Source organism: Hyperolius riggenbachi, chromosome 3 (assembly GCF_040937935.1).
Source record: "Hyperolius riggenbachi isolate aHypRig1 chromosome 3, aHypRig1.pri, whole genome shotgun sequence".
Taxonomy (NCBI): Eukaryota; Metazoa; Chordata; class Amphibia; order Anura; family Hyperoliidae; genus Hyperolius; species Hyperolius riggenbachi.
Window position 1 is genome coordinate 140,005,092 of NC_090648.1, and position 22,743 is coordinate 140,027,834.

At 44.6% G+C, this 22,743-nt stretch overlaps 1 protein-coding gene across 3 annotated transcripts in view; it reads left to right on the forward strand.

Annotated features, from left to right (window-relative positions):
• MTFMT (mitochondrial methionyl-tRNA formyltransferase) overlaps window positions 1–18,701 on the forward strand; it is a 68,486-nt gene extending 49,785 nt beyond the window's left edge. For all 3 annotated transcript variants that reach the window (XM_068274996.1, XM_068274994.1, XM_068274995.1), the window contains 5 exons: window positions 62–137; window positions 5,086–5,177; window positions 11,593–11,674; window positions 15,773–15,840; window positions 18,086–18,701. In XM_068274996.1, the coding sequence (XP_068131097.1) occupies window positions 62–137; window positions 5,086–5,177; window positions 11,593–11,674; window positions 15,773–15,840; window positions 18,086–18,280 (513 nt within the window). In that variant the 3' untranslated portion in view covers window positions 18,281–18,701. The remainder of the gene's footprint in view (window positions 1–61; window positions 138–5,085; window positions 5,178–11,592; window positions 11,675–15,772; window positions 15,841–18,085) is intronic.
• The last annotated feature ends 4,042 nt before the right edge of the window (window positions 18,702–22,743 follow it).

Here is a 22,743-nt window from a genome sequence, read left to right on the forward strand (position 1 = left end):
AATAGATCTTCCTTTATAAATGATCTCTTGTATTGGTTCTTGCTTTTAATTTCTTTTACAGCTCATATCTGTTTTGAAAGACTTGCCCAGATGTCTAAGCTGTGCAAAAGAACAGCCCAAAGAAGGTGCAACACTTGGTAAGAAATGATTTTACATAGATGGCTATTTCATGTGGTTCTAGAAAAGGATTTTATTTAATGAAGTTTCGGATCAATAAAAATTCTGCTTCAAGCAAAAACAAACAAAACCGTTGTTATATTGTACCTAACCTCAGAATCAAGTTTACAAACAAACTCTGTGGGGGAGTTCCCCTCACAGACAGTTCCTCACATGCCTTTTGTTTGTAGAGCTCATTGTGCTTTCAGGAGCGAGCAAAATAAAAACTGGATTTTTTTGAGACTTCAGAGTCTCTTTAAAGGACCGCTGAAATGAAAAGAATATGGAGGCTGCCATATTTATTTTCTTACAAACAATACCAGTTGCCTGGCCTGCTGATCTATTTGGCTACAGTAGTATCTGAATCACACCAGAAACAAGCATGCAGCTAATCTTATGATATCTGACAATATAATCCGATACACCTGATCTGCTGCATGCTTGTTCAGGGGCTATGGCTAAAGTATTAGAGGCAGCCAGACAACTGGTATTGCTTAAAAGAAAATAAATATGGCAGCCTCCATATCCCTTGCTATAGTTGTCTTTTAACTTTTGCAATATTCCTTAGGTGAAAAATGTAATGCAGACACCAGCTTTGACACAGAAGACCAGGGTTTGAATCCTGTTACCTCTTCAGTTAAGGAGTCCTTGAGCAAGACTCTTCACCACTTGTGGACCCACCCTTTACCCCCCCCCCCTTAAGGACCAGCGCTGTTTTAGCTGATCTGTGCTGGGTGGGCTGTGCAGCCCCCAGCACAGATCAGGGTGCAGGCAGAGCGACCAGATCGCCCCCCTTTTTTCCCCACTAGGCGGATGATGTGCTGGGGGGGTCTGATCGCTCCTGCCTGCCGGGTGTTGCGGGGGGGGGGCACCTCAAAGCCCCCCTCCGCGGCGAAATTCCCCCCCTCCCTCTCATCCCTGTCCCCCCTGGCAAATCTGGGCTGCACAGGACGCTATCCGTCCTGTGCAGCCAGTGACAGGCTGTCCCCTGTCACATGGCGGCGATCCCCGGCCGCTGATTGGCCGGGGATCGCCGATCTGCCTTACGGCGCTGCTGCGCAGCAGCGCCGTACAATGTAAACAAAGCGGATTATTTCCGCTTGTGTTTACATTTAGCCTGCAAGCCGCGATCGGCGGCCCGCAGGCTATTCACGGAGCCCCCCGCCGTGAATTGACCGGAAGCAGCCGCTCGCGCGAGCGGCTGCTTCCTGATTAATTAGTCTGCAGCCGGCGACGCAGAACTGCGTCGCTGGTCCTGCAGCTGCCACTTTGCCGACGCGCGGTATGAGTGCGCGGTCGGCAAGTGGTTAACCCCCTTGCTGTTTAAATTATTGCGGCAAGGGGGCAGCGCAGCACTTTTAAATTTTTATTTTTTTAAATCATGTAGCTAGCCTAGCGCTAGCTACATGATAGTCGCTGAGTAGCGGCATCCCACCACCCACTCCGATCGCCTCCGGCGATCTCCGCAAGCAGGAAATCCCGTTCAGAACGGGATTTCCTACAAGGCTTCCCCCGTCGCCATGGCAACGGGGCGGGATGACGTCATGGACGTCAGAGGGAATCCCGATCCACCCCTCAACGCTGCCTAGCACTGATTGGCCAGGCTGCGCAGGGGTCTGGGGGTGGCTCGGCACGGCGGGTAGCGGCGGCGATCACGTACTACACGCAACTAGCAAAGTGCTAGCAGCGTGTAGGAAAAAAAAAATTGTGAAAATCGGCCTAGCAGGGCCAGAGCAATCCTCCTGCACGAGTTACCCCGAGCTCAGCTCAGGATAACCGGCAAGGAGGTTAAACACACCAGGGTGACCTGCTGAATGCAACCCTTAAGGTGGTCAATAATGATCCAATCTTTTTCATTCAATCTTACCATTTCTATGTAATATGATGGTGCCCATACATAGTACCATTTTTTTCCGATTACATTTCATTCCGTTATTCCATTAGATTGAATATAAAGATTCTTCCAAAATGTCCAAAGGATTTTTATTGAAAAAAATGGGATACTTGTTTTTCTTGATAGGGAAAAATTAATTATTTTTGATCGTTTTGGTCGGGTAAACAGGAAAATCAGATGTTTTGATTGTACTGTGTATGGGCACCATGAAGGGCTGCCTGATATATCCATTCAGTACATTCATTCAATTTACCCTTATACAGGGTATGGATATAAATTTGGTAAAATTGGATAAAAAAATTGGATCATTAGTAATCACCTTAGAGAGACCCTGTATAAAGCCTGGGGCTTACGTACCTCGGGAGAGGGAAGCCTCAGGGTCCCAATGAGGCTTCCCTGTAGCTGCAGGCAATCCAGCGCTGGCTCCCCCGAAGCGACCCGCAATCCTGGCTCGAGAAGCCTGACAAGGCTTGATATACAGGATCTTCTCAAAAAATTAGCATATTGTGATAAAGTTCATTATTTTCTGTAATGTACTGATAAACATTAGACTTTCATATATTTTAGATTCAAATACACACAACTGAAGTAGTTCAAGCCTTTTATTGTTTTAATATTGATTATTTTGGCATACAGCTCATGAAAACCCAAATTTCCTATCTCAAAAAATTAACATATTTCATCCAACCAATAAAAGATAAGTGTTTTTAAAACAAAAAAAGTCAACCTTTTTTTTTTTTAAGTCAACTTTCAAATAATTATGTTCAGTTATGCACTCAATACTTGGTGGGGAATCCTTTTGCAGAAATGACTGCTTCAATGCGGCGTGGCATGGAGGCAATCAGCCTGTGGCACTGCTCAGGTGTTATGGAGGCCCAGGATGCTTCGATAGCGGCCTTAAGCTCATCCAGAGTGTTGGGTCTTGCGTCTCTCAACTTTCTCTTCATAATATCCCACAGATTCTCTGTGGGGTTCAGGACAGAAGAGTTGGCAGGCCAATTGAGCTCAGTAATACCATGGTCAGTAAACCATTTACCAGTGGTTTTGGCACTGTGAGCAGGTGCCATGTCGTGCTGAAAAATGAAATCTTCATCACTAGAAAGCTTTTCAGCAGATGGAAGCATGAACCCACTTTTGAACCAGAAACAGCAGCAGAAGCGCCTGACCTGGGCTACAGAGAAGCAGCACTAGACTGTTGCTCAGTGGTCCAAAGTACTTTTTTTCGGATAAAAGCAACTTTTACATGTCATTCGGAAATCAAGGTGCCAGAGTTTGGAGGAAGACTGGGGAGAGGGAAATGCCAAAATGCCTGAAGTTCAGTGTCAAGTACCCACAGTCAGTGATGGTCTGTGGTGCCATGTCAGCTGCTGGTGTTGGTCCACTGTGTTTTATCAAGGGCAGGGTCAATGCAGCTAGCTATCAGGAGATTTTGGAGCACTTCATGCTTCCATCTGCTGAAAAGCTTTATGGAGATGAAGATTTCATTTTTCAGCACGACCTGACACCTGCTCACAGTGCCAAAACCACTGGTAAATGGTTTACTGACCATGGTATTACTGTGCTCAATTGGCCTGCCAACTCTCCTGACCTTAACCCCATTATATTATGAAGAGAAAGTTGAGAGACGCAAGACCCAACACTCTGGATGAGCTTAAGGCCGCTATCGAAGCATCCTGGGCCTTCATAACACCTGAGCAGTGCCACAGGCTGATTGCCTCCATGCCACGCCGCATTGAAGCAGTCATTTCTGCAAAAGGATTCCCCACCAAGTATTGAGTGCATAACTGAACATAATTATTTGAAAGTTGACTTTAAAAAAAAACAAAACACTTTTCTTTTATTGGTCGGATGAAATATGCTAATTTTTTGAGATAGGAAATTTGGGTTTTCATGAGCTGTATGCCAAAATAATCAATATTAAAACAATAAAAGGCTTGAACTACTTCAGTTGTGTGTATTTGAATCTAAAATATATGAAAGTCTAATGTTTATCAGTACATTACAGAAAATAATGAACTTTATTACAATATGCTAATTTTTTGAGAAGATCCTGTATTTACCTTCCTTGGCTCCAGCGGGGGCGCTGTTGCGGCTCTCAGCACGGAGATAGGCGGAAATAGCTGATCTCTATCAGGTCCGCTCTATTACGCAGGCGCAGGAGACTTACGCCTGTGCAGTAGAGTGGCCCGACAGCGATCGGCTGTTTCCGTCTATCTCCGAGCGGAGAGCCGATACTGCGCCTGCACTGGAGCCGAGAAGGTAACTATTTACATCCCGTTGCTCGGAGGGGCTCAGCGAGACCGCTGTGGGACACAGGAGGATGGGGGAAGCCTCGACAGGATCCGGAGGCTTCCCCCGACCGAAGTGAGTACCCCCAGGGGAACTTTTTTTAGTTACAGGTTTTCTTTAAAGGATTTTTGGTAGGGGGAGAGGGAGGGGAGAGTTCAACTTACCTGGAGATTTTACTGGCCCCCCACAGGCATCTGGTGCCTGCGCCGGGACAAAACGACCCTCCGGTCCCCGCCGCAGCTCACTTCCTGGTTTTTGTGTCTTAGAAGCCCCAGGTAAGTTGAACTGTATCCCTCCCTTTCTCATTAGTTATCATTTAAATATACAGTGTTTATTTTTGTTTTTTGCGGCGCGCATGCGCAGAAGCATGTTTTTCAATACACTTCTGCACAATTTGTTTTTCGGCCACAGGAAGTAAGCGTTAGAGAGCCTCACTTCCTGCTTAGCTTTCAGCCAGAAGCATTAACAAGGAAATCCCCAAAGGCATTTTTTGGCGAACCACGGGTTAGCAGTGTGGAACCAGCCTGTCTATTACTGTCATGGCTTCAGTGTTACTTTTGGTGCCTCATGGACAGTAAGTGACGGAAATCTGTTTGGTGGGCAGTGGGAGAATGGTAAACACTTGGAAGAGGTTCTCGACGCTTTCCACACTATCCAAAATGAAATAGTTGCTGTGGATGTAATATGGATACATAGATGACATGATTATACTGGATCTGATGCTATTCATTGTACTTCCTATTCAGCACCCAAGATCTCTGCTGCATTGCACTGCATAAAGTGGGAGGAGCAGACCCCAGCGCAGATCATAAAGCTTGAGCGTGCCATTGGCTTTGTGGTAACTATACTGAATTTCATTTCATGTATGCTATTGCTATTCATACCGTATGTAGCATATAGTGTAATCAGGCAAACTGTTTTACAGCAGTTCTTCACAGATTTCATAATAAATATTTTAGGATTACTGTAATTGTAAATCTGTGAAGGTTGTATTGAGACAAAGGGCCTGATATTCAGCATCTTCCGAGATCTCCAAGCACTTCCTCTGGGGATATCATAAGTGATCCCTCAAACCTGATCTGGATTACTTTGCAGTTGTTTGTTACTAAAGCTATGTTCCTACACTTACGGTTAAACTCCGCTGAGGCAGTTTCAATAACCCCCAACCCTCTCCTATCTAACCCCTCCATAGAAACAGCACTCAGCTATGATTGAGTCCTGATCCCTGCAGGCAACCTTATTTGTAATTGTGTACAAGACTTAAAGAGGAACTGTCGCGAAAATCTTAACATTTAAAACGCATAAAAATAAGTACATTTCTTGCAGAGTAGAATGTGCTATAAATTACTTTTATCCTATGTTGCTGTCACTTACAGTAGGTAGTAGAAATCTGACATTACCAACAGATTTTGGACTAACCCATTTTCTCATTAGGGGGGGGGGGGGGGGGGGTCTCAGGGCTTTCTTTATTGGGAGAAATGTACTTATTATTTGTATATGTTTTAAATTTTAAGATTTCCGCGACAGTTCCTCTTTAAGTGGTTAGGATTTGTCACTCTCAGCCAGGTCTAATCTAACTGTAGTTAGGTCTCCTGCCTTGTGACTTAATGCTTGGGTAATGATGTATGATGTGCAGCATTCAGAGTAAAAGATTTCTTTCTTTCTTTTTTTTTTAAAGGACACCTGAAGGGAGAGTGATATGGAGGCTGCCATATTTATTTCTTTTTAACCCATGCTGATTGCCTGGCTGTCCTGCTGAGCCTCTGTTTCTAATACTCTTAGCCATGGCCCTTGAACAAATATGCAGATCAGGTATTTCTGACTGGATGAGCTGCATGCTTGTCTGGTGTGATTCAGACACTACTGCAGCCAAAGAGATCAGCAGGGCTGCCAGGCAACTGGTATTGTTTAAAAGGAAATAAATATGGCCTATCCCTCTCAATTCAGGTGTACTTTAACACATTTAAATTGCATGGAGTCTGCAGGCTGTGCTGTGTATCAATTTACATTTAAATAATAGCTGATTTTATGGATTTATTGAGTTGGTGCAGCCATATTATACATATACCTGACTGTAGAGCGAACAAATTGGCCACATGCACCTGTTCAAAATAATCCAAATACCAAATCTTTATTACACAACATTGTACAAAAAGAGCTCCTCACATTGAGCCAGTTCACAGATTAAAGAGACTCTGTAACAAAATTTTGAGCCTTATTTTTTCTATTCTATAAGTTCCTATACCTGTTCTGATGTGGTCTGTCTTTCTGCAACCTTTTCTAGTTGCACTGTCTCTGTAATAAATCTTATCTTCTTTCCTCTGTCCTGTCTGTCGGCAAGAGGCTGGAATGTGTGGAATGTGCAGCACTGCTTGTCATTGGCAGAAGCTTTACACACCCCCTCCAAGCTCTGCATGAATCACACAGTAAGCTCCTCTCAGCCTATGATACTCTGGTTAGAAGCCAGTTATTTGTTTGTAAACACTGCCTTAAACTGTTAATTACAAGCCAGGATTGCAGCAGGGAGTGACAAACAGCACAGAGGGGCACAGAGGAACATAAGGAATAGAATCGTATGCTTTTTATTGTAAGAATATTAGAGTACAGATTCTCTTTAATAATCTAAAATCATCTCTGCGCAGAGCTAATTTTAGATTATTAATCTGTGAACTGGCTCAATGTGAGGAGCTCTTTTTGTACAATGTTGTGTAATAAAGATTTGGCATTTGGATTATTTGAACAGCTGCATGTGGCCAATTTGTTCGCTCTTCAGTCAGGTACTTTAACAAATTCCAGGCCAGCCCACACATATATATGTATAGTTATACTAAGGCCTACCTGTGGACACAAATGCTAAGTACACATGATGAGATTTTCGGGCAGATTTACTGCCAGATCGATTATTTCCAACATGTCTGATCTGATTTCCGATCGATTTTCTGTTCAGATCGGAAATCGATCTGGCAGTAAATCTGCCAGAAAATCTCATACTGTACCAGGTATTACATGGGACTGCAATTACACAAATCCTAATTCACAAACCCTTCAGCCGCCCTCACTAAATTCCAATATGCCCCAGGTAATTTTGCCACATAATAGTCAAATCTTTTAAAAATCCCTCCAGGTTTACTAGATCAGTTATTAACCACTTGAGGGTCGTGGGCTTTACCCCCCTTAAGGACCGGCCACTTTTTTTCCATTCAGACCACTGCAGCTTTCACGGTTTATTGCTCGCTCATACAACCTACCACCTAAATGAATTTTGGCTCCTTTTCTTGTCACTAATAAAGCTTTCTTTTGGTGCTATTTGATTGCTCCTGCGATTTTTACTTTTTATTATATTCATCAAAAAAGACATGAATTTTGGCAAAAAAATGATTTTTTTTAACTTTCTGTGCTGACATTTTTCAAATAAAGTAACATTTCTGTATACATGCAGCACGAAAAATGTGGACAAACATGTTTTTGATAAAAAAAAAAACCCATTCAGTGTATATTTATTGGTTTGGGTAAAAGTTATAGCGTTTACAAACTATGGTGCAAAAAGTGAATTTTCCCATTTTCAAGCATCTATGACTTTTCTAACCACCTGACATGTTTCATGAGGGGCTAGAATTCCAGGATAGTATAAATACCCCCCAAATGACCCCATTTTGGAAAGAAGACATCCCAAAGTATTCACTGAGAGGCATGGTGAGTTCATAGAAGATATTAATTTTTGTCACAAGTAAGCGGAAAATTACACTTTGTGACAAAAAAAAAAAAAAAAAAGTTTCCATTTCTTCTAACTTGCGACCAAAATTAAAATTAAATCTGCCACGGACTCACCATGCCCCTCTCTGATTACCTTGAAGTGTCTACTTTCCAAAATGGGGTCATTTGTGGGGTGTGTTTACTGTCCTCGCATTTTGGGGGGTGCTAATTTGTAAGCACCCCTGTAAAGCCTAAAGGTGCTCATTGGACTTTGGGCCCCTTAGCGCAGTTAGGCTGCAAAAAAGTGCCACACATGTGGTATTGCCGTACTCAGGAGTAGTATAATGTGTTTTGGGGTGTATTTGTACACATACATTTTTTTACACACAATTGTCCATTTACAGAGATCTTTCTCCCACTCAGCATGGGTATGTGTAAAAATACACCCCAAAACACATTTTACTACTTCTCCTGAGTACGGCGATACCACATGTGTAGCACTTTTTTGCACCCTAACTGCGCTAAGGGGCCCAAAGTCCAATGAGTACCTTTAGGATTTCACAGGTCATTTTGAGAAATTTCGTTTCAAGACTACTCCTCATGGTTTAGGGCCCCTAAAATGCCAGGACAGTATAGGAACCCCACAAATGACCCCATTTTAGAAAGAAGACACCCCAAGGTTTTCCGTTAGTAGTACGGTGAGTTCATAGATTTTATTTTTTGGCACAAGTTAGCAGAAAATGACACTTTGTGAAAAAAAAACAACAAAAATCAATTTCCGCTAACTTGTGACAAAAAATAAAATCTTCTATGAACTCACCGTACTACTAACAGAATACCTTGGGGTGTCTTCTTTCTAAAATGGAGTCGTTTGTGGGGTTCCGTACTCGGGAGAAATAGTACAATGTGTTTTGGGGTGTATTTTTACACATACCCATGCTGGGTGGGAGAAATAACTCTGTAAATGGACAATTGTGTGTAAAAAAAATCAAAAGATTGTCATTTACAGAGGTATTTCTCCCACCCAGCATGGGTATGTGTAAAAATACACCCCAAAACACATTATACTACTTCTCCCGAGTACGGCGATACCACATGATTGGTACTTTTTTGCAGCCTAACTGCGCTAAGGGGCCCAAAGTCCAATGAGTACCTTTAGGATTTCACAGGTCATTTATGTTTCAAGACTACTCCTCACGGTTTAGGGCCCCTAAAATGCCAGGGCAGTATAGGAACCCCACTAATGACCCCATTTTAGAAAGAAGACACCCCAAGGTATTCCGTTAGGAGTATGGTGAGTTCATAGAAGTTTTTCTATACATATATACATACCCATGCTGGGTGGGAGAAATATCTCTGTAAATGACAATTGTTTGATTTTTTTTTTACACACAATTGTCCATTTACAGAGAGATTTCTCCCACCCAGCATGGGTATGTGTAAAAATACACCCCAAAACACATTATAATACTTCTCCTGAGTACGGCGATACCACATGTGTGACACCTTTTTTGCAGCCTAGGTGCGCTAAGGGGCCCAACGTCCTAATCACAGGTCATTTTGAGGCATTTGGATTCTAGACTACTGCTCACGGTTTAGGGCCCCTAAAATGCCAGGGCAGTATAGGAACCCCACAAGTGACCCCATTTTAGAAAGAAGACACCCCAAGGTATTCCGTTAGGTGTATGGCGAGTTCATAGAAGATTTTATTTTTTGTCACCAGTTAGTGAAAAATGACACTTTGTGAAAAAAAAAAAAAAATCAATTTCCGCTAACTTTCGACAAAAAATAAAATCTTCTATGAACTCGTCATACACCTAACAGAATACATTGGGGTGTCTTTTTTCTAAAATGGGGTCAGTTTGTGGGGTTCCTATACCGCCCTGGCATTTTACGGGCCCAAAACCGTGAGTAGTCTGGAAACAAAATGTCTCAAAATGACTGTTAAGGGGTATAAGCATCTGAAAATTTTGATGACAGGTGGTCTATGAGGGGGCGAATTTTGTGGAACCGGTCATAAGCAGGGTGGCCTTTTAGATGACAAGTTGTATTGGGCCTGATCTGATGGATAGGAGTGCTAGGGGGTGACAGGAGGTGATTGATGGGTGTCGCAAGGTGTGATTAGAGGGGGGAATAGATGCAAGCAATGCACTGGCGAGGTAATCAGGGCTGGGGTCTGAGGGCGTTCTGAGGGTATGGGCGGGTGATTGAGTGCCCTAGGGGCAGATAGGGGTCTAATCTGATGGGTAGCAGTGACAGGGGGTGATTGATTGGTAATTAGTGGGTGTTTGGAGGAGAGAACAGATGTAAACACTGCACTTGGGAGGTGATCTGATGTCGGATCTGCGGGCGATCTATTGGTGTGGGTGGGTGATCAGATTGCCCGCAAGGGGCAGGTTAGGGGTTGATTGATGGGTGGCAGTGACAGGGGGTGATTGATGGGTGATCAGTGGGTTATTACAGGGAAGGACAGATGCAAATAATGCCCTGGCGAATTGATAAGGGGGGGTCTGAGGGCGATCTGGGGCAGGGGGGGGGAGAAATCAGTGTGCTTGGGTGCGACATAGGGTGGCTGCAGCCTGCCCTGGTGGTCCCTCGGACACTGGGACCACCAGGGCAGGAGGCAGCCTGTATAATACACTTTGTAAACATTACAAAGTATATTATACACTTTGTATGCGGCGATCGTCGGGATGACGCGATCGCTCCGCCCATGCCCTTACAAGGACCGCCGCCTCTGTGGGTGAGCTGGTCCTTGCGGGCTCCACTTCCCGGCCGCCCCTGTGCGTTAGGCGGTCGGGAAGTGGTTAAGGTAGTAAGCAGGCAGTTGACAATGGCTAAGAAGGAAATATGAATTTGGTGTAGCAGGTTTTACTACTTTATTTTGTGAAACAGGAAAATAAACCCCCCCCGTTTTTTCCCAATTCATTTAACCACTCGTGTCTATCTGGATGGATATATCTGTCTAGATCAGCCTTTCTCAACCTTTTTTGACCCGAGGAACCCTTCGGAAAATTTTCAAATCTCGGGGAAGGGGGGGTCTGAGGGGTGCTGTGGGCGATCTGGGGCAGGGGGGGGGGGGGAGAAATCAGTGTGCTTGGGTGCGACATAGGGTGGCTGCAGCCTGCCCTGGTGGTCCCTCGGACACTGGGACCACCAGGGCAGGAGGCAGCCTGTATAATACACTTTGTAAACATTACAAAGTGTATTATACACTTTGTATGCGGCGATCGTCGGGTTAACATCCCGCCGGCGCTTCCGTATGGCCGGCAGGATGTTGCGGCGGGTGAGCGGAGACAGGCTCCGGCGGAGGATCGCGTCACGGATGACGCGATTACTCCGCCCATGCCCCTACAAGGACCGCCGCCATTTGTCAATACGGCGGACCTTGCGGGGTCCACTTCCCGGCCGCCAGTTGTCAATACGGCGGTCGGGAAGTGGTTAAATCCCACACTGGAAATGCCTTAATAAATCAGATCCATTGGAGTTGGATGTAGTTTTGTAATTATATGGCACTTGTCCTGCTCAAATTGGATTTTAAACTTTTTTTTTTTCTATAGATGCCACTGCAGACGGTATGGATGGGCACACCTATTAAAGTCCTTGGCTTCACTGAAGTTCCAGATTCAATGATCCGTTCAGGTCATAAATATAGCTTAATATCTTCACCATATCTGGGGAAATGATTTGAAACCTAGAGAGACAGCACAGAAATACAAAACATGTGTCAACTTTTCAAGATGAGGCTTGGGTAGATGGATTAGGCCAGTGATGGCTAACCTTGGCACTCCAGCTGTGGAGCTCTGACAGCTTTAAGCATAACTCTGGAAGCAGAGGCATGATGGGATTTGTAGTTTTGTCACAGCTGGAGTGCTAAGGTTAGCCATCACTGGATTAGGCTGTTTTTTCAGCCCTTTTTTCATTTACAGCGATTGGGCTCTGTTCAAAACTTTCTCATAAATGACTTATCACCTAAATGATGCAAATAACCTTTCAGCACATTTACAAGCAATAGAATCACTCAAAGTAACGGAACAGCCGTGAGAAACGCGGGCGAATTGGAAGGATCCGCGCAGCCCAATTTCTGATCGCTTTCTGGCTAAATTTGTGCAGCCATTGCAGTAATCAGAAACTGACATTCCTGGTTTTTTTTTTGTTTTTGTTAAAAAGACAGTTCTTTCCCTCCTTCCACCAAAAGGCAGAAGCCTGCTGCAGAGTGTCCCCGGCATCAAGCTGTGCTAATGGCCCATCCATCAGATGAAGTTGATAAGCAGGATGGCAGAACCAATTTAGTGGGGGAAAAGTCAGACTCTCTGGCTACAATCCCAGCAGGGGAGCTGACACGTAGCTTGCTGCCCAAGAGCTTCAAAAGAGCCTTCACCTAGAACTGACCTACTGTTACCTCTAGATGTATATAATATTCCATAAACTGCTATGTGTCATATTTCCTGTATTGCCAGGCTGGCAGGTTCCCCAAACTCCCAGAGCATGCTGGGCCTGGTCTGGTTCTGAAAACGTTTCAGAACATTCTGAGGTAAAGACTGCCAGTTAGGCAGTTCGATAAGTGCCCTGATGATACCACAGGGGTCCTACCCCTAATGTTTGGTATCAGGCTGCTGGGTAAATCGAGACAGACCTGAAAATGTTAGTAAATCTGCCCTGACCTGTACGGTTCGGTGAGATAGAGCCCATATATGGTTAGATATGATTTCTGGTCCCCAGGACAAGGAGAGGACTCATCTCATATTCTAAGGGGGTGTGTGGCTCCCGCCCTCACTCCCTCCTACTGGATCAGGGGCATAAGAATGGCAGAGGAGCCAAACTCAGGGTCCTCCACTTTGAACATCATGCTGATTATATCCTTGCCAGCTTGAGGACATACTGGCACCTGGTTTGTTTGGACTTTGAACTGAACTTTACAAGTTTTCCCAGAACGGACATAATTCCACGAACCTGAGTATTTTATCCTTTTCTTTTCATACTGGCTATTAATGTTTCTATAATTGTTGATTTTAATAATTTTCTGCATATATTAATTATTTATATTGCTTTCAATAAACCGACGCTATCGTCAGTTGTTGTTCCAGCTACCCTATTATTCATCTATACACAGAAACTGAACCCAGACTTCTGAAGAGACGCTACTATTGTATTGTTGTTAGCTAGACAGAATAGAGTGTGTTTAACCGTTTTTATTTGTAGATCTAGGCTCAGACACTCAGTGGGCTCCTCAGTTATACCCTGAAATAGTGTGTAAGTTGTAATTACTGTACCTCACAGGCTCCCTCCTAGTCGGACTGCTGCCCAAATTCCGTCGGTTTCTGCGCAGAGATCGCGACCACAGCTTGCATGGTCTGTGTGCTGAAACCAATTGGAAGGCAATTTGCGGTCTGGCCACGAGGGGTCCTTGTGACAGTTCCTGATTAACTTCATTTCAATATTACTTTTCTTGCCTTAATTGTATTTATATTTTTGCTCTTTGGCAGCTTAAGGCTGCTTACACACAGGGACGTTACAGGCGCACGTTAGTGCAGCCTGTAACGCTCCCCCAACGCACAGCAATGTAACACAAGTGGGCTGTTCACACAGCCAACGTTGCGTTACATGTAACGCTGCACGTAGTGCAGCATGCTACGGCGTTACAGCGGCTTAAGCCGCGTTAGACTGTTTGCACATGCGCAGTCAGGTTGGGGAGGAGCGGAGAGCGGCCAGGCACATGGCTAATTAATATTCACTGCACGTTGTGACGTACAGTGTTTACTTCCTGGTGCGGCCGCTCTGTGCGGCGACTGGCCGGCGGGACCACGTGATGCCGCATGCGTCCAAGAGTACGCATCACGGACGCCAGAGTGAGCTGCACAACGCGGCTCACTCTGACGTCCACATCGAAGTGCACCAGGCCTTGCGTTAGGTGCACGTTATGCGACCTTAACGTAGCACCTAACGCAAGGTCTTGGTGTGTAACTAGCCTAAAGAGGAACTCCAGTGAAAATAATGTAATAAAAAAAAGCTTCATTTTTACAATAATTATGTATAAATGATTTAGTCAGTATTTGCCCATTGTAAAATCTTTTAAATCCCTGATTTACATTCTGACATTTATTACATGGTGACATTTTTAATGTTGGCAGGTGATGTAGCTGCTGCATGCTTTTTTGGCAGTTGGAAACAGCTGTAAACAGCTATTTCCCACAATGCAGCAAGGTTCACAGACAGGAAACTGCCAGGAGTACCACGGTCCTCAGAGTTTCTTGTGGGAGGGGTTTCACCACAATATCAGCCATACAGCGCCCCCTGATGGTCTGTTTGTGAGAAGGAATAGATTTCTCGTGTAAAAGGGGGTATCGGCTACTGATTGGGATAAAGTTCAATTCTTGGTCTGCGTTTCTCTTTAATCAAATAACATAGATAAGGTGAAAACGGAAACAGGTGAAAAAGCTTTGTGAATCGGGCCCAATGCCTGAGGACAAACACCTGGAATCTGCCATTAGTAGGATTTTTTGTAGTATCAATACTTAAGTTTGCCATACATCACTTGTACCATGTGACTCAATGCTTGTAGTGATGTCACACGTGCGCCAGTGTCCTATGCTCTTCTGATTTGATAAAGTGATAGTATCAGAGGGTTGATCGAGCTGTAATATAGAGTACTGTACGGGCACACTTAGTGAGTTACCTTATTAACCACCCTGGCGTTCTATTAAGATCGCCAGGGCAGCTGCATGAGGGTTTTTTTTAAATAAAAAAAAAACTATTTCATGCAGCCAACTGAAAGTTGGCTGCATGAAAGCCCACTAGATGGCGCTCCGGAGGCGTTCTTCTGATCGCCTCCGGCGCCCAGAATAAACAAGGAAGGCCGCAATGAGCGGCCTTCCTTGTTTTGCTTAGATCGTCGCCATAGCGACGAGCGGAGTGACGTCATGGACGTCAGCCGACGTCCTGACGTCTGCCGCCTCCGATCCAGCCCTTAGCGCTGGCCGGAACTATTTGTTCCGGCTGCGCAGGGCTCAGGCGGCTGGGGGGACCCTCTTTCGCCGCTGCTCGCGGCGGATCGCCGCAGAGCGGCGGCGATCGGGCAGCACACGCGGCTGGCAAAGTGCCGGCTGCGTGTGCTGCTCTTGATTTGATCAAAATCGGCCCAGCAGGGCCTGAGCGGCACCCTCTGGCGGTAATGGACGAGCTGAGCTCGTCCATACCGCTAAGGTGGTTAAAGGCCAATTAACTTATTTGTTTTTGGGAAATGGAAACTAGACTTCCCATAGGAATCCCACACAAACTAGGGGAAACAGCATGCAGATAATGCACTGCCATAGATTTGAGCTAGTGCCCTTATCCTAAGCTAGGGCCAATTTCTGGGGAAACAAATAAATGGTTATTGCAGACTCTTACTATATTGTACCAGAGACGGAGATCCCCCAATAAAATATACATACTCGGGGGGTTGGCGCTCTCCACTTCCTGCTGTAATACTGCACAGGAGCAGAAAACTCCAGGTGACGTGAACGGGCGGTAGTGCGCTCGCGGCTGGGCCGCGCATGTGCAGTTGGCCCTGGACCGAAGGAATTTCCGGGGTCAATTACGGGCGCATGGAGGGAGAGAAGAGGATGCCGTGGGAGTGATCAGGCTGGAGGGGGCTGTAGGAAGCCCCAGGTATGTATATTTTATTGGGGAATTTCCGTCTCGGGGTACATCTTAAGCCCAGTATTCTTACCTCTTTTTTTTTTTTTCTTGCTCTTGTAGATTTTTCAAAAGCCCCAGGAACCCTCCGCTATGTACATGAATCTCAGCTCTTGGTGGTGCGCTGCAAAGTAAGCTTCCATGAATTGTTTGGTTACATTATCTCCTCTATGCATGAACTAAGTAGTGTCTGGTTTTTGCTGACCTTCTGGTATAAGTTTGTAAATCACACTACCCAATCTGTCTTGAAATATAAATGCTCCCTCGTCAGCAGGGGTGTTGTATTCCAGATTACAGAATTAAAAATGATAGAGAAAGTTTTTAAAGTATGCCTGTCACACAAAAAAAAAGTCTCCTATGGGGTATTTACCTCAGGAGGGGGAAACCTCTGGATCTTAATGAGGCTTCCCCATCCACTGTAGCCTCATGGATCCAGCGCTGGCTCCCCTGAATATTCCTCCAACAAGCACTGTGTTGGCGCAGCAATATTTACCTACCATGATTCAATGCAGTAGCAGCTTTTCCAATCAGCTCCCACGCAGTAGAGTGGACCTAATCTGGCTGGATTATTTCTGCCTGAGCCCAATGGGAAAGCCGCTACTGCCCCTACGCTGGATTGCGGTAGGTAAATATTTACCTCCCCGGAGTCTGGGGGCTTCCAGCGCTGGATCGCTGGGATGGAGGAAGCCTCATTAGGATCCAGAGCAAGAGTAGGGACCCTATGGCTCAGGAGCCAGATGTGGCTCTTTTGATGGCTACATCTTGCTCACAGACAAATCAGTAGGGGGTTGATTCACTAAGCTACACCGCTCAAGTAGCGCAACTTAGTGTGGCAGCGCAAGTAAAATTGCTTTTCAATCACTTAACAGGCAGCCTATTGGGCCAAAGTACGGGGATCTCATCCTACAAAGTGAATCAACCCCCAAGTCAGCTAGCTAACTGTACAAGCTGTTAGTCGGTATTTCTCCTGTCTGGCTCTCTGGGAAATTGCTGATGTTGCTGAAACCCAAGAGAAGCTGAAGATGTGTCTGACACTTCCGCAACTTGGAGGATCAATCCTCCATCACCATGGCAACAGGGATGTGAGCCCTACTGTCCCAGTTTGAAACATTGTATGGCTCTCATTGAATTACAATTTAAATGATGTGCTGTTTATGGCTCTCTCAGACAAAAAGGTTCCTGACCCAAAGGCTTCCCGCTCCCAAGGTTAGTAACCCCCAGGCGTGGTTTCATTACAGGTACTTTCTTAAAGTGGTATCGTCACCATAAAAATCAAATTTCAACAGCAACTGGTCTGAGTGTATTAAGTGATAAAGATGCTAATCCTGCATTCAAAACTTGCAAAACTTTTTCTGCTGTTATGATTTGGAGTTATCACATACTTAAGGAACACTGGCCCTTTAGTAGTCGTGCTAAAGAATTGCATGCTGGGGGTTCTTTTTATCTATAATCTATTCCTCCTCTTTCCTTTATTTCCCTGCCAGCTTCTTATCTAAAACCTAATCACTTGTGTTTACAAGCAAGGCTGAGGCGACTCAGCGATTGGAGGAGACAAGAAAAAAAGTAAAGGGCAGAAATGACATCACGAGTTATCCTTAAAGAGAACCTGTACTGAGTAAATATATTTAAAATAAACACATGAGGTAACTTCAAATGAAAATTACAGAGTTACCTTGCCATCAGTTCCTCTCAGAAGCTCACCATTTTCTTCTGACAATAATCCCATCCAGTTCTGACAATATTTTGTCAGATCTGAAATATATCAGTTGCTGTCAGTAAAATATCAGTTGCTGTCAGTTATAGCTGAGAGGAAAACGGATGTACCAGGTAATGTCAATGTTTCCCTATGGCTCAAGTGGGCGATGTTACAGTTTAACTGTGTGCTGACCAGAAAGCTGTTATGGGTAATGGCTATTTTCAAAATGGAGGACGGAAAATTCCCTTGATCATAGTGAACAAATAGGACGCGGGACAGGAGAAAGACACTGAGGAGTAGACTACACGGAAGGTAAGTATGACTTGTGTATGCTTATTTTGACTTTTATTTTCAGTACAGGTTTTCTTTAACTGTGGGCAAAAGACATGGCTCCCACCAGGAACAGAATTCTCGTCATTTACTATATAACATTCACTGAAATCAAAACGTGGACAGTATAATACATGTGTTATGTAAGTAGATCAAGTATTTATCTACTTATATGTGTTTTTTCCCTGGCATAGTATGGCTGATCCTACTGCTTTAATCGTAACTGTTATGTGGTAAACCTCAGGACTAAAGCACTACGATCTCACCTTCCCCAGATGGCTACAGCACTTGATTTTGACTTTCCTTTATGACTGGTTGGTAATGGTTTTCTGGGATTTTTGTCTCCATAGGATGGTTGGGTTGGAGTCAGAGCTGTGATACTAAAGAAGAGGATTTCAGCAAAGGATTTTTATAATGCCTACCTGCAGCCATGGTATGTGAAGAAACCATACTTGCCACTGGAGGACTGTCGCTTCACTACACTGTACCTACCAGAAAAACCCAAGACTTCAAAGCTGAAACCAGCGTCCATGCAGAATGTGTGATAGCAGCAGCAATACTTCAAGCTGCAGATAGAAGAATCCATGCAAGGCACATTATGGGACAGGGCAGCTCCTGCACAGGCCACAGGAAGCTGCATCCCAAACTGGAGACTAGACTGACTGACAGGGAAGAGACACTTCACATATAACCGCCAATGTCAAGAACATAAAGGATCTCCATTCCTGACTCCACTCTAAAATTGGCAACATGTTTTGGGGTACTGGAAATGGAAGTGTTAACAGCTATGATACAAATAGACACACAAAAGGGTGTATTTAAATTGTGTTTTAGAGTAGCCTGGGGATGGTATGCACAGCTGTGTTACAATGCAGCAGTTCTGGAGCTTGCAATTATGTTGGTTTTCTTTAAAAAAAAAAAAAAAATCATTTTTGACTTTTTCTATAAACAGTTCCTGATTTAGAAGGCCTAATTTTTGTAGTCTGGTATTGTAACAAGATACATTTTCAGGTACAACTTACTCTCACTCCCTAATCTATGTAAAAACAATATATACTTTCTGGCACTATAAGAGGAGGCAAGAGATAGAAATTATTTAAATATTGAAAATTATATTTTAATATACAGATTTCAGGTATGCTTTAGGCTCAGTTTGCACTCAGGAAAAAACTCAGAGTGCCAACCTGCTGCACCACACACTCAGGGCACAGGCACAATCAGAAGCCTATGAGAGCGGACATGTCTATTCTCTCTATGCTGGTTGCCAACCACCAACTCACTACCAATGAGAATCCTCCCTGGTGGAAAGGAGGATTCCCATAGGTCTTTTGCAATCCAATGGGGAGCTCCATGCTTCTGCTGGGCTCTGATCTGTTTACACCAGATATTTCCTGGTAGTTGATGGTTTGCAAAATCAGTGCTATGAGCAATGGTTCACTCCATCTTTTCACTTGTTTCATACATTTGGCCACATTAACTTATGGTGCAGTGAGAATGACAGAATCACCACAAGTGGTGTATGAATCTAAACTAACAAATAACCATGCCCGTGTACAAACCTCAAGGAATGAAAATTACAGTGCAATCCATGTTGAAAGACTGGTGTATTGGAGAGAGTGAAAGACCAGAGGAAATGCCGTAGTGGGGGAGATAGTGTAGAGCATACAGAGAGGAGAGCACACAGCCCCCACATGTGCCATTACCATTCACCGACAAGTTGCTTCTTCCGGGTTTGGATTTATTTAAACGTTTGTAGGGATTCTGTCACTCAATGTAGTCCTCTCTTTCCTTACCCATCGTCACTTAAGCCCTTCTCAGATAGCATGCTGCACTTTATTCCAGTAGGACTGGGCTCCATTAGAGATTGCAATATCAGGCTTAACAGAGTTTTTAGCTTGTCAGACCTCGTTATGGGCAAGGCATTCAATATTATTTGCTCCCTACTCAATATATTTAGCTTCCTCTTTTTTTGTACCAATAAAGCAAACAGGATCCATTCAGAAATGTACCATTTTGTCCCCTTTGCATTGTAACTGCAACAGAAACTCCAAAGTCCCAACCTGCATGTTTTTTTACAGACACCAGACAGAAGTCAAACACAGCACAATAGATGGTTTTATGACCTGTCTGATGAAACAGTCAGATCTGAATAGGGGCTCCTGCTGAGGACGGTGTGTGCTCTGCAGCTAGTTTATTATGAGTATTAAAGCACAGCTTATGCAATAAATACTGGAGGAAATACACCAGTATAGTAAGTAAAACGCCTCATTTTAAATAAACTTAAAATAACCTGAGATGGTGTAAAAGGAAGAAATGATACATACCTGGGGCTTCCTCCAGCCTGATCGGTCCCTCACCAGCCTTCTGTGTTACCTGGATCCTCTGCAAATTGCCCCGGGTGTACTGCACATGCCTGGCCGCACGCACGCCCAGTTGTGATTCCATGACCAGGGGTGCTCTGCGCCTGTGCAGCACGCTCCTGCCCACAGGAGTGTGACGGGGGAATGTGCGTGGTCTGCGCCAACTGGAGGATTTTCATAGGCAAATTGCGGAGGATCCAGGCAGCGCAGAAGAACGGCGAGGGACCGATCGGCCTGGAGAAAGCCCCAGGTATGTGCAATTTCTTCCTTTTACACCATTTCGGGTACACTTCAAAGGAAAACTTAAGTCAGAAAAAAAAAAATGACATTTACTCACCCGGGGCATCCCTCAGCCCCCCGAAGCTGGATGGTGCCCTCGCAGCCCCGCTCCGATCGTCCTGTCCCCGCCGGCGGCTACTTCCGGGTTCGGCGACAGCTGCCGACAGGCTAGGAGCGCGGCTGATTTTCCGCGTTCCCAGCTGCTATATCACCCTCTATGCTGCTATAGCGTATATATATACGCTATAGCAGCATAGAGGCAAGGCTGTGGAGTCGGTCCAAAAATCCACCGACTCCGACTCCTCAGTTTAGGATTCCTCCGACTCCTCGACTCCGACTCCTCTAATTTGCATATTACAATTTTGTTGATTAAAAGTATATAACATGAAATTCGTCTCTTAACTGCCAACGCCTAGGAATTTTACAAGACAACTGAAGTGAGAAGGATATGTAGACTACTATATTTATTCCCTTTAGACTAAAACTATTCCTTGGTAAGAGTACTTGTAAAAGGTACAAACCGGAACAAAGAACATCTATCAGGCCCTAGGCAATGTAAGTGTGGGTACATGTAAGAATGATGTGCAGGTACTCTGCAGGGGAATGAGGAGATTCTTCCTCTATTACACATTCTTCATGCACAATCTGAACAAGGTTTATGGGTGACAGACAACACCTCTGTGTTCAATGTGCACAGCATTCTCAGTGGATTCCCTGCAGCTCTGTGGGGAGTGCATATGTAGAGTATAGTACTACTGTGTAACAAAGTAAACCTGAGACAGATGAAATTAAAGTTTTATACATACCTGGGGCTTCCTCCAGCCGCCTTCAGGATAATCAGTCCCTCGTTGTTCTCCTCCACCACCTGGATCTTCTGCTATGAGTCCAGGTACTTGAGCCAGTCGGGCGTAGTGCGCATGCACACACTCCGCCGCCAGGAGCATACTACACCTGTGCAGCACTATTGCGCAGGTGCAGAATGTTCCTGGCTGTGGGAGCGGCATGCGGCCGGACAGCGCTGACTGGCTGAATTACCAGGACTCATAGCAGAAGTTTCGGGTGGTGGAGGACAGCGAGGGACTGATTAGCCTGAAGGGGGCTGGAGGAAGCCCCAGGTATGTATAAAACTTTACTTTTCATCTGTCTCAGGTACCCTTTAATTTGTAGTCACCAAACCAAATTTTAACAACATATCACATTTTTTATTTCATCAGCAAAGGGAGTGCATACATTTGCATAAATCAGCATCAGTGCACAATTATTTCCATCTCATTGACCATCTCTATTAGTGACACAGCTACACATTAGGCTGTATTCTTACAGCATAGATGTTATTTAGTATATATATAAGAGATTCCTGTGTACACATCATATATACTGTGCAGTCACAATCAGATATGTATATCTGACCTTAAAAATACGGGAACTGCTTTATTGAAGCAGCACAAGTAACTAATTTTGATTGGTTTATTTCATTTTTGTGGACAGCTATTACTGTATATATACTGTATTTATACATTATTTTTAATGACTATTATCTGAGAAATAGAACATTTTATCATATTTTCTATTTTAATTACAGTTACAAATTCATTAGGAGTCGGAGTTGGTGCATTTTTTCCCGACTCCGACTCCAGGCACCCAAAATTGCCCGACTCCACGACTCCGACTCAGACTCCACAGCCCTGCATAGAGGGGTGAAATAGCGGCTGGGAACGCGGAAAATCAGCCGCGTTCCCAGCCTGTCGGCGGCTGTCGCCGAACCCGGAAGTAGCCGCCGGCGGGGACAGGACGATCTGAGCGGGGCTGCGAGTGGACCATCCAGCTTCGGGGGGCTGAGGGATGCCCCGGGTGAGTAAATGTCTTTTTTTCTGACTTAAGTTTTCCTTTAATTTAAAGGATACCTGAGGTGACATGATGAGATAGACATTACGTTACGTCCTAAGTAGGGATAATTATTTCTGATTAAATAAGGACATAGCTAAACTGTCAAAACTGCTCTGGTCAATAAGTGGGAAAAAAGGTCTGGATGCGAAGTGGTTAAAAAAATCACTCCCATTCACTAGCAATTTTACTGTCATTTTAATGCAAGTGAATTGGAGCGATTTTTTTTTGAAAGCGCTGATGACCTGAAAGCGCTCAGAAAAGTATGTATAGTGTGTCTGAATCCTAAGTGTGTTTAGTATCTAGATAAATGAGCGCTGCCCTTGTTAACTTGATTTCAAAGGGGCAAGATCTGAGGTGCTTCACGGCTATCCAAGTCACTGAACAAGCATGCAGCTAGTACCTTGTCAAGGCTTTGCATGCAGGTTGCAATTGTGTGGCTCACTAACACGTAGGCCTAGTGCACACCAAAAACCGCTAGCAGA